The sequence below is a fragment of the Myotis nattereri genome, assembly GCF_964212035.1.
Source record: "Myotis nattereri genome assembly, chromosome: 9".
Classification (NCBI taxonomy): domain Eukaryota; kingdom Metazoa; phylum Chordata; class Mammalia; order Chiroptera; family Vespertilionidae; genus Myotis; species Myotis nattereri.
Window position 1 is genome coordinate 28293463 of NC_138084.1, and position 12847 is coordinate 28306309.

Consider the following 12847-nt stretch of genomic DNA (forward strand, 5'->3'; position numbering starts at 1 on the left):
ACCACCAGTCTAGATTATTGGCCAATATCCTTCAACAGATATTGACTAAACTCCTACTATATGCCAGTGCACAATACAGCAATTAATAAAATGAACAAAAATCCCTATCCTCCTGGAGCTCACATTCTAGTGGAAGGAAAAAGAAATAAAAAAGACAAACTGGTAAAATACAGATAGTACACTAAATAGCAATAAGTGCTAGGAGAAAAGGAGGAGGGAGGGGGACGGAGGGGGAGGGGGAGTATGGGTTTTACAACTTTAAATTGGACAGAGAAATCTCATTGAGAAGTAACTTTTAATGACATTTTTTTCCCAAAAATAATATTTAGTAAGAGTAGTGTTATTTAGCATTTTTGCAAATCTCTATTACCTGGTTTAGTAGAAAGGACACAGCTGTATTCTTATACCTGCTTCTGCATTCAGTCTGTTTATGTTTTGGTTGAGATTCATAAGGAAAATATAGCCTCATATAATCTTCTTGAATACTAAGTCCAAGCTTGACAGGTAGTTTCTTAAAGGCCAGTGGCAATGTGAAACCTAAAACTATCAATAAACTTTTATTGTTTCATTAGAATCCAGTAATTTATCTTGTACTTTGAATGGATATTTGTGACATTACACATTTTTTTTGGGGGGGGGGGGGAGCAGGATATTAGTTCTTTGAGTGATGCAGATCTTCAAAATGTTGATTCATTTTGTCATCCAGGATAAAAAAAATCACCAGTTGTTACTGCTGACCAGGTATAGAGCACACTACCACAAAATACAGCAACTTAGCATACTGAATATTTCAAGCTCAAGGAATGTGAGGAATGAAAGATGACCTTTTTTTTTTTCTCTTTTGTTAACTCTTATGACTTGTTGCTTCCCTGTAAACAGGTGAACCCAGTGTTCAACAGCCACCATGAGAACATATATTTGATCTGTCTGTATGATTCCTCTCACCTTCATGAAGGACTTTCTGACCTTCCCCTGAAGCCGCTCATAAAACCCTTCTGTGAGAGGTGCCTCCCTACACCAGCAGGAAAGAAGTATCTCCGAAAATGAAGGGACAGAGAGGAATCTGAATGATCGGGCCTTGCTAAGTTTGCCCCTATTTACTATACTGACCACACCTTTTCCTGTCACATCTTCCCACGACTTGACACTCTTCAGCAAACCTGGCATAAAAAGTCAGGTGCAACTGTTTCTTCAGGTCTTTATTTCCTTCTGAAGGCTCATGTGTCATGTAAAACTTCTATTAAATGCATTTCTCTGGCTAATCTTTGTTACAGAGGTTCCAGTTGAGAGAACTTAAAAGGGTAGAAAAAAAATATTTTTCCTTCCTTGTATGACTATTCTCAGTCTTTTTAAGAGCCAGCAAGCTCATGGTGGTGGATACATGTTTTCCAAAATTCTAATTTGAAAACCTGAATCTTAGTGAAAAATTCTATCGTTTTATTTGAACAAGCTTACTCTTTTCTTTTGCAGGACAATGGCTATCACCGATTGGATCAGAATTATTTGCCCTACGCATCAGACATAAATTCTTTAAGCAATAAATGAGAACTCCATGACTTATTTGTTCCTGGCAGTCGGGGCTACTTTGGACCACTTGTGCAATGCTGCACACCTGCAGAGTTGTTTTCTTGGAAGATTCCTTCCAAAATGCTCTGTTCAGAAAATACTGCTCTACTCAAAAGAGATGACTGTTCTACTTGAATGAACTCCACATATTACAACATTATAATGGTAATGCTCACAAAGTAAAATAGGAAAAAAAAATTTCTTAATGGAAATAAAAGAGAATCCTTGGGACAGAGTAATTTGCTATCAATAAACGCCCATCTGTCACAGCATGAAAGGACATTATGTTACCTCTGTCAAGGGTGACAAAGTACTTATTTTTCACAGCAGTTCAATGGCAGAAATTCCAAATGAAGAGCTAATATTTGGACTCTGAAATTTTCATAAAATGTTTAGGTACACAAACTATGATTGGGCTAGTTATAGTTAGGAGAAAACAATCAAGAGCCACTGGGTAAAAACCCCATGAAAATTAAACAAGAGTTTTGAAGAATAATCATTTTTGATAAAACTTTTTCAAGTAGCAGAAAACAATGGTTATGTACATACAAGAAAGAAAAACAAAATAAAAAATTAGATAGTTTTTGTTACTTTAACAATCTATTAAACTTCTTACAGGCTTCCTTATTTTTGTTTTATCACCCCACCCCACTCAACTTTGTTCATGAAGCCATTCCAAGTACTTTGAGCTGTACTATCTGCACCATACATTTCCAGTAATGGTCTGAATACAAATTCACATTGAAAACAAGCTGGCTGATTTAACCCAGTGAAAAGAAAAATCATGCTCATGAAGAATAACTTAAGAGACTATGGTCTGAAACACCATCGTTTGACGGGTTATAAGTCTAGTTTTCTAATAAAGACCAAAAGACAATTTCTTTTCAATACAATTTTTGCTATATTAAATATTAATTTCAGTTGTAATCTCCCCACCCATTCATGTATTAGGCTAGTTTTTAATGAGGTTGACAATTCTCCAACTGAACTAATGTAAATGTCATATATTCTTTGGAGGGATTCTTGACTATGATGATGATGACACTATCACTTCCATGGACTGTTTCCAATATGGTAACTACTGATCTAAGTAGTTGAAATGCATTAACTCATGAATTGGCACATTCATGGAGGGAGAGAGACGTTAGGAATGTGACTAAGATCACATAGCAAGTAAGACCCAGAACCACGGCTTCAACCTACACACTGACTCCAGAGCTCATACTTCTTACCACTGTGGCCTTGCCTCTGTTTTGTTTTGAAACAAACAAAACGAAAAAACAAAATGCCAGTGATTTAACTGAAAAGAAGCATATGACTCACTTCTTTAAAAATCCCTATTTTTTTTAAAAAAACAATTCCTTTAAGACTTATCAACATCAAAAAATCCCAAACAACCCAATTTAGAAATGGCCAACAGACATATGAACAGATGCTCAACATCACTAATCATCAGAGAAATGCAAATCAAAACTACAATGCGATATCACCTCACACCTGTCAGAATGGCTATTATTAAAAAGTCAACAAATAACAAGTGTTGGTGAGGATGTGGAGAAAAAGGAATCCTCCTGCACTGTTGTATAGAAAACAGTATGGAGATCCCTCAAAATATTAAAAACTGAACTACCATAAGACCCAGAGATTCCACTTCTGGGTATTTACACGAAGAAAAGTAAAAAACTAATTTGAAAAGACGTATGCGCCCCTATGTTCATGGCAGTATTATTTACAACTAGAGGCCCAGTGCACAACACTCGTGCACTGGGGGGTGGAGGGATGTCCCTCAGCCCAGCCTGCGCCTTCTCGCAGTCCGGGACCCCCTCGAGGGATGTCCGGGGCTCTCGCAGTCTGGGATCCCTCACTCCTTACCGCCCACCTGCAGCGGAGGGATGAGAGGCTCCCACCACCACACTCTGCTCGCCAGCCGTGAGCCCGGCTTCTGGCTGAGCAGTGCTTCCCTTGTGGGAGCACATTGACCACGAGGGAGTAGCTCCTGCGTTGAGTGTCTGCCCCCTGATGGTCAGTGCGCATCATAGCGGCCAGTCGTTCCACCATTTGGTAGATTTGCATATTAGGGTTTTATTATATAAGATAGCCAAGATATGGAAGCAACTTAGGTATTCATCAATAAATGAATAAAGAAGATGAAGTATATACACACAATGAAATATTACTTAGAAATACAAAAGAATGAAATCTTACCATTTTTGACAACATGGATGGACCTAGAGGGTATTATGGTAAATGAAATAAGTCAGCTAGAGAAAGATAAACACCAGATGATTTCACTTATATATGGAATCTAAAACAAAACCAGATTCATAGATACAGAGAACTGAGGGTTACCAGAGGGGAGGAGGGCAGGAAGAATGGGTGAAAATGGTGAAGGGGGATGAGATATAAACTTCCAGTTATAAAATAAGCCACAGGAATGTAGTGTACAACACAGGGAATATAGTCAATTACACCATAAGATTTTATGGTGACAGATGGCTACTAGACTTATTGTGAGGATCATTTTATGTTTATAATAAATGTTGCATCACTATATTGCACACCTTCTGAAACTAATGTAATATTGTATGTCAAGTACTTTAATAAAATTTTTATGCTTCTGATTTTATAAAAGGCCTTAATATTTTGAAATGTCATTTTATAATGCTAATGGCTGTTGTATACATTTTATTAAATGTTTTCTATTCTGCGTTTCAAACTGAGTCAACGATAAATGACACAATTGTAAAGAGTGATAGATCAACAGTTACACATTTAGCTTTGCACAAAAATCTAGTTCGAAGAAGGCATTATGTTAGTAAATAAGTACACATTTATCCCAAAATTTAAAAACTTTTGTGAAACCTATAATAAACATATTGAAATTAGATTTCCTGGGCAATGCTAGAAAATTAAATGGCTAAAGAATATTTGCAAAGCTACAAAATGAAAACTACAGCACTACAAAATAATCATATGATTTGTGTGATGCGCTTTTCCATATTTTAGTCCCTTACACTTGTCTTGAATCTATTATATACTGATATTCTAACAAATACTCCTCCTCAGAGAGGAAATCTGCAATAAAATGTGCAATGCCTTCTGTGTAGTTACTGGTTTAATAAAACATTACCCAAATAACAACTAAGTACTGTTTAAAATTTATAATAGGAAACTTTAAACAATAACAAAGACCATGTCTGTTCCATATGTAGGCCAATTTAAATGATTTTCAATAAAGCTAAACTTAATGTAGGGGTCACATTTGGTTTGGTTAAATCTCACCAACTAGACTTCCAAGAATGTGGTTATGTAGCTGGATGACTAGGACCAGTGGATTCCCTTCCTTGGCTGTATTACATTGGATTCCTGCCACAATTCTACTGAGGAGACTCATTAGGAAAGGATCAATCATCCATGTGCTCACATAAAACTGCTCCCCCTACATCCACAACGCTCCCACCCCCACAAAAAAAACCCGGAAAGTTAGTTGTGCTTTCATGGCTTTTTCACTGGAGACCATAAGTTTGAGTTGAATTATTCAATGTCAGGGTCACAATGAGAGAACGTGGATCTTTCTTATTCTTCTGGACCGTGATCTTTCCTTTCAAGGATTCACCTACAGGAGAAAGGCAAAAAGTATGTTTAAGAATTCAAGGAAAACAGTCCTAACAGAAAAGTAATAATGTACACCAGTACTTCTGTTTTTTTGTTGTTGCTGTTGAGATGTTTCACTAATTTTCAAAAACTTTTAAATTGTCAAATTTTTGAGAAAGAGCAAAACTTCAGTGGTCATGTGGGATTGGGGAGTAGTTTTATTGAACTCCTGAATACGAGTTCCTATGGTGAATCCTGAGCACACAGAAAGATACAAGATACGGTTCCTGCCCTCAAAGAGTTCATATGATGTCCAGGTAAAGAGAAATAGCTACACCAACAATTATACAACAGGTTTATGTCTAAAGTATGCTGAGAGTGAAAATTGAGGATGGCTGAAAGGCAGTAAAAGGCATGTTTCACAAGAATTTAATAAAAGAATGACCTGAGGGCTAAAATCATGGTTAACTTAAGGAGTACACATGGAATGGCATTTAAGGGAGAAAACACATGTTATAGAGTGCCTTCAGAACATGACATTCTCAGGTACAGAAAACTATAGCTGAGAAAACATAAATTTATAGAGTCACATGACAAGGCTGTTAGCCTTGAAGGTGCTAACAGTGTAAATGGAAAACAGAACCTACACAGGTGAAACAGTAAACACAAAAAACATTACATACTTGTTTTAAATGTAAAAACTGATTCCCTAAAATCTTATAGAGTATGCTCCAAATTTTATTTTATTCCAAAATGAAATTATATATTATATCTATGTGCTTTTCTGAGTATAAATACTTCTCATTTAAGTTTTTTTTCACTTATTTACCAAGAGCTAATTAAAAATAACAAAAGAGATTATTAAGTTGTAACTGATCGCCATTCCCTGCTTTAATAAGAGTAAGATCACGCCCAATAGCAGCAGGTATAGCTTCACCATCTGGATGAACACACAAAGAGTCCATATAAAGTGACTAAGAGGTCTATATAAAACTACCCAAGGACTGAATAAATATTTTACTTTTTTTTTTTTTTTTAACTGCAAGTCCCCAACATTAAGAGATAATAAATCTGGATGTTTTTCAATATGGTAGTGAAACAGCACCATAAAACATATCAAAACCATCTAATAGTTATATTTATTTTAGAGTATAAAGATATCATTACTGACACATTCTATATATCCCACAAAAATGGTAAAGCTGACATAGTTTTCCATCACTAGACATATCTATCCTATCTAATAATAGAGAAACATGGTAATTAACCATAACTTCGCTACCTTTCCTATTGGCTAATCAGCGAGATATGCAAATTAACTGCCAGCCAAGATGGCGGCCAGCAGCCAGGCAGCTGAAGCAAACAGGAGGCTTGCTTGCTCCAGGTGAAGGAGGAAGCCAAGGTTTCCCGCCTGCCGCTGTCAGCCTCTGAGCTTCCACTCTAAGAAACAATGTTGCAAACATAGAAGATAAACAAACCCCAGAAACCTGCTTTCAGCCAGCCGGCCTCAGAGCTGGAGCTGAAACAGTGTTTCAATTACAGAATCCAAACAAACCCAGAGACCTGCTTTCAGCAGCCAAGGTCTCAGAGCTGGAGCCGGCCTCAGAGCTAAAGCTGGCTCTCAGTTCCAGTGACAGCCATAGAAGGTAAATAAATCCCAGAACAAAAAAAAAGAAAAAAAGGAGAGGTTGGGAGCTTCAGTCACCCGCCAGCCTGAAAACGGCCCTCAGCTCCTCACCCAGACTGGCCAGGCACCCCAGTGGGGACCCCCACCCTGAAGTGGGTGTGACCAGCTGCAAACAGCCATCATCCCCTCATCCAGGCTGGCCAGGCACCCCAGTGGGGACCCCCACCCTGAAGGGGGTGTGACCAGCTGCAAACAGCCATCATCCCCTCACCCAGGCTGGCCAGGCACACAAGCGGGACCCCCACCTTGATCCGGGACACCCACCAGGGCAAACCAGCTGGCCCCCACCCGTGCACCAGGCCTCTATCCTATATAGTAAAAGGGTAATATGCAAACTGACCCTAACAGCAGAAGGACTGGGAATGACTGGTCACTATGACACACACTGACCACCAGGGGGCAGATGCTCAATGCAGGAGCTGCCCTCTGGCGGTCAGGGCACTCTCACATGGGAGTAGCTCTGCTCAGCTACAAGCCAGGCTGATGGCTGCCAGTACAGCGGTGGTGGTGGGAGCCTCTCCTGCCTCCTCAGCAGCGCTAAGGATGTCCGACTGCAGTTTAGGCCTGCTCCCCGCTGGCAAGTGGACATCTCCCAAGGGCTGCTGGGCTGCCAGAGGGATGTCTGATTGCCAGCTTAGGCCCAATCCCCTGAGGGATTGGGCCTAAGCCAGCAGGTGGTCATCCCCTGAGGGGTCCCAGATTGCGAGAGGGCACAGGCCGGGCTGAGGGACCCCTTCTCCCCTCCGAGTGCACAAATTTTTGTGCACCGGGCCTCTAGTCTATATATAATAGAGAAATATGCTAATTAACCAGGGCGCTGTATGTAACGAGTCGACTGGACAGGAGGAAGTTGCGTGCATAGTGTAGTGGGCGGGGTGGCAGGCGTTGGCAGGGGCCTCCGCCTGCCTGCGCTGGGGGAGGGCCTGATCAGCAGCGGCCACGGCTGCTTCAAGGGCAAGAGAGGGAGGCAGGGCCAGGCCAGCAGCGGCTGCGGCTGCTCTGGGGCCTGGGGACCGAGGCAGGGCTGAACTGGCCACTCGAGGTGGGCAGCGCCACGCGATTTTGAATCACACTCTGGGCTCCTAGTCTTTGTGATAAAAGAAGAAACCCTATTAACTAAGAATTCAATATCCAGCAAAAATCTTTTAAAAATTAAAGAAAAATAAGGTCTTTTTCCAGAGAAATAAAAGATAAAACTTTTTCCCAGTAGACCTGCACTACAGGAAATGTTAAAAGAAGTTCTTCAGACAGGAGAAAAATGCTATCAAAAAGAAGCTTGGATCTACACAAAGGAATAAACAAACAATGCCCAAAACATTAGGTAAGTGATAAATATAAGATTTTTTCTTCCTTTTTCAAATTTTTTAAAAGGTAATTGACTGTTTAAAGCAAGAATTGTAACAACATATGTGGGATTAAAACATTTAGGGAAATGTTTTATAACAATAGCACAAAATATGGGAGAGGGTAAATGGAAGCCTATTGCTGTAAGTCTTAACCTCAAATTAAGTGGTGTAATATCATTTGATGGTTGTCTGTAATAATCTAAAGATGCAGGCTGGAAACTCTAGAGCAGCGGTTCTCAACCTGTGGGTCGCGACCCCTTTGGCGGTCGAATGACCCTTTCACAGGGGTCGCCTAAGACCATCCTGCATATCAGATATTTACATTACGATTCATAATAGCAGCAACATTACAGTTATGAAGTAGCAACAAAATGATTTTATGGTTGGGTCACAACATGAGGAACTGTATTTAAAGGGCCAGAAGGTTGAGAACCACTGCTCTAGAGCAACCATTATAAAAACAAACCCAAGAGGTATGGCTAATTAGTCACAGGTAGAGATAAAATAGTAAAGAATGTTTAATAATAAAAAAAAGAAGAAGAAAAGAGGGGTAAAAGACAGAGGAGATTAAAAAAAAACAAACAAATGGCAAACAATAGAGTCAAATTCAATAACATTGGTAATAATATTAAATGTAAACATGTCCAACATACTTTATAAAGATATAGGTTAAAAGTAAAAGAAGAAATTCTATATAAACATTAATCATAAAGAGGTTGGAATGGCTATAATAATTTCAGACAAAGTTGACTTCAGGAAAAAAAATATAACCAGAGATAAAGAGAGACATTTCAATAGAATAAGTTGTTCAAATCATAAATGACACATCATAAATTTTTGTATGCACAGAGCTTCAAAATGCATGACACAAACCTGACAGACCATAAAAAAAAACAGAAAAATATACAATTATGGCTGGAAATTTCTCCTCTTCTTTGTTGATAACTGTAATAATTAGATAAAATCAGAGAGAACATGCAAGACTTGAACTATTACCAACATGACTCGATTGACATCTATAGAACCAAGATAGATCATAGCTGGGTCATAAAACAAATCTTAAACAATGTACAGAAAGCATACATAATATGTTCTCTGACCAAAACGTCTATTCTGACCACTTTTAATTAGTATTCTATTGGATGCCCTAGTAAGGGCACTAAGGTGCACGAGAAGAAAAAAAGAAATATAAATTAGAGAAAAAAAGACATAAAACAATCTGTATTTGTATATCACATTTCTTATATATAGAATATCTTAAAGCAATATGAAATAAGCTACTAGAACTGTAAGATGGTTTAGCAATGTCTTAAGATATAAGGTCAATATAAAAAATTTAGTTTTATTTCTATACATTAGCAATAAGGGATTAGGAATTGAAATAAAAAACCAACATAGCATTTACAATAGTATCATATAAATATACAATACTTGAGATAAATGTCACAACATATGTGCAAGATTTAGAAACATAAAACTATGAAAGAGTGCTAAAGATGATCTAAACTAAATTGAAAGACACATTTTGCTTATGGATGAAAGACCCAATATGGTTAAAATGGCAATTCTTCCCAAAGTAATACATACATTCAACACAATCCCAATCCCAATCCTAACAGGGGTTTTTTTTTGTTTTTTTTTTTGGGGGGGGGGCGGGGTGGTGGTGGTGGAAATTAACAAGTTGACTTTAAAATGTATATAGCAATTTAAGGGTTCTAGAATAACAAAACCAATTTTGAAAAAGAACATACATCTAGATCAATGGGACAAAATAGAGCCCAGAAACAGACCCATCTACACACATATGGTCAATTAGCCAAGGTAATTAAATAGAAAAAGGACAGTCTTTTCAAGAAATGATGGTGGAGCAACCTAATACACATTTGGGAAAAGATAAACTACTAATATTAAAATTAACATAAAATATACCATAGACCTAAATTTAAAAGGCCAAATTATAAAAACTTTTAGACGAAAACATACAAGAAAATCTTCGTAATGTTAGGGTAGCAAAGATTTCTTAAGATAGAAAACTTCAAAAAACATTAAGACCATGAAAAGAAAAGCTGGGAATTGGAATAAATATATTAGCAACACATATATTTGACAAAGGACTTGTATCTATATAAATAAAGATTCTGACAACTCAATAATAAGATGACAAACAACCCACTTAAAAACTGAGCTAAATATTTTAACTGAAACATCACACAAAAAAATATACGAATGGCCAATGAACATATGAAAAGAGGCTCAACATTATTAGTCATCAGGTAAATGAAAATTAAAAGCATAACATCACTGCATATACATTAGCATGGTTTAAATTAAATGAACTGACTTTTTTTGTAAGTGTTGGCAAGGAGGATGTTGAGCAACTGCACATACAGTGGTGGTAGATAATGTTAAATAGTACAGTCATTTTGAAAAAAAATTGCCAGTTTCTTATACAGTTAAACATTCACTTACCATAAGACCTGATAATTCTACTCCCAGGTATTTTCCCAAGAGAAATGAAAACATGTCTGCACAAAGACTTTTAGACGAATGTTCATAGCAACTTTATTAATAATGACCCCTAACGGAAAACAATCCAAAAGTCTAGCAGCAACTGAGTGCATAAGTAAATTGGAATACATACATACAAAGGAATACTACTTGTCAATAAAAAGGAACCAAGTACTGATACACAGATGAAAGCATGCTGAGCAAAAGAAGCAGGAGTACATCCTGTGTAATTCCACTTATATAAAATTCTGAAAGAATACTAATACTTTAATATTAGTGATGCTAATTAGTAATGTTACTATACAGTAAAGCAGACCAGTGTCTGCCTTGCTCTGGGTACTGGAATTGGGGATGTCCACACAAGGGCTCAATAAGGAAACTTTTTAGAGTGACGGAAGTATTTTGTATTTTTTACTAGAGGCCTGGTGCATGACATTCATGCACTGGGGAGGAAGGGTGTCCCTCAGCCCGGACTGCACCCTCTTGCAGTCTGGGATCCCTTGGGGGATGTCCATCTGCTGGCTTAGGCTCCCGGCGGGTATTGGGCCTAAGCCGGCAGGCAGACATCCTTCTCGCAGTCTGGGGCTCTCACAGACCAGGACCCCTTGCTCCTTACTGCCCACCTGCAGTGGAGGCAGGAGAAGCTCCCGCCACCGCCACTGCGCTCACGAACTGTGAGCCCAGCTTCTGGCTGAGTAGTGCCCCCCCCTGTGAGAGCGCACTGACCACCAGGGGGCAGCTCCTGCATTAAGTATCTGCCCACTAGTAGTCAGTGTGTGTTGTAAAGACTGGTCGTTCTGCCGTTCGGTTGATTTGCATATTACCCTTTTATTATATAGGATAAGGGTGGTGTATATATTTGTCAAAACTCATCAAACTGTACAACATAAATGTGAATTTTTATTGCATGTAAATTATAGAATAACAATGTTTTAAAAAATATGGTGCTTTAGAACTAAACACAGATACATATATAATGTAGAAAAATTTAAAAATCTGTTAGGAGATTCAGTACATGGCAAGTTGGGCATTTAGAACCAGTGAGGAAAAGGATTCAATAAAAACGTGTAAACATAGTAATGTTATATTTTAAAATATGAAACCAAAGTCAGAAACCAAAAGGAAAAGGTTGAAGATTTGACAATATGAACAAAAATTCCATAAAGATACTTTAAAGAAAGGCAAACAAATGAAAACAATGTTACTTTCACTTCTTAGAATAGCAAAGAATAAAAAATAAGTCTGAATTTTGAATAAACTCCTTATGATGTATTACTAAAAGTGGGACACCTTAATAAAAGGCACAAATGTATTCATTTTACTCTGCCATTGTCATCAACATTGGGTGTTATTAGAAACCAAACCATCTCCGTAAGTCCACGTGGTGGCCCCATCAGCTTTGCTAGCCTCCCTCAGAGGGAGATGCCAAAAGAAAATACTACCTGTTGTCTTGGCTCCCACTTCAATAAGATACTTTTGTTTATTATTAAATAAATGAATAAATAAAGAACATAAAACAATTAAAAATACCTGATATTGAGATAAACAATCATCAGAATTGGATTGCTTTGATTTGCATGTCAATGATTATCTGTGGTGATGAGTATCATTTAGAATGTCTAACCACTATCTTAAAAAATCCTTTGTGATCTGGCTGTCATGGCTCAGTGGTTGAGTGTCGATCTATGAACCAGAGGTCAGGGTTCGATTCCCAGTCAGGGCACATGCCCAGGTTGTGGGCGGGAACTCTGACAATGCATGTGCAGGAGGCAGCTGATCAATGGTTCTCTCTCATCATTGATGTTTCTATCTCTCTCCCTCTTCCTTCCTCCCTGAAATCAATAAATATTAAAAAAAAAATCATTTGTACATTTATTTTAGGGACTTTCTTGTTGATGTATGTGAGGTATTTTTACAAATATTTCCATTTGGTATGTATATGCTAATGATTGCTCCTCTTTGATTTAAGTTGCCTCCGAAGTGTTAAAAATATCTAAGTTGGCTTGTTTGTAAATGTTCTTTCAATCCTTAGTGTAAGGATCAAAGAGGAATGTTCCAAGTGCTTACAAAGCAGGTTTTCAAGTTCATTTCAGGTTTAGAGGATATGCCTACAAGAGCTCTGTGCATTCCTCAATTTAGACATAGA

At 38.0% G+C, this 12847-nt stretch overlaps 1 protein-coding gene across 1 annotated transcript in view; it reads right to left on the reverse strand.

Annotated features, from left to right (window-relative positions):
• Positions 1-3629: 3629 nt before the first annotated feature.
• PRMT3 (protein arginine methyltransferase 3) overlaps positions 3630-12847 on the reverse strand; it is a 98996-nt gene continuing 89778 nt past the window's right edge. The window contains exon 16 of the mRNA XM_081098635.1: positions 3630-5182. Coding sequence (XP_080954761.1) covers positions 5073-5182 — 110 coding nt within the window. The 3' untranslated portion in view covers positions 3630-5072. The remainder of the gene's footprint in view (positions 5183-12847) is intronic.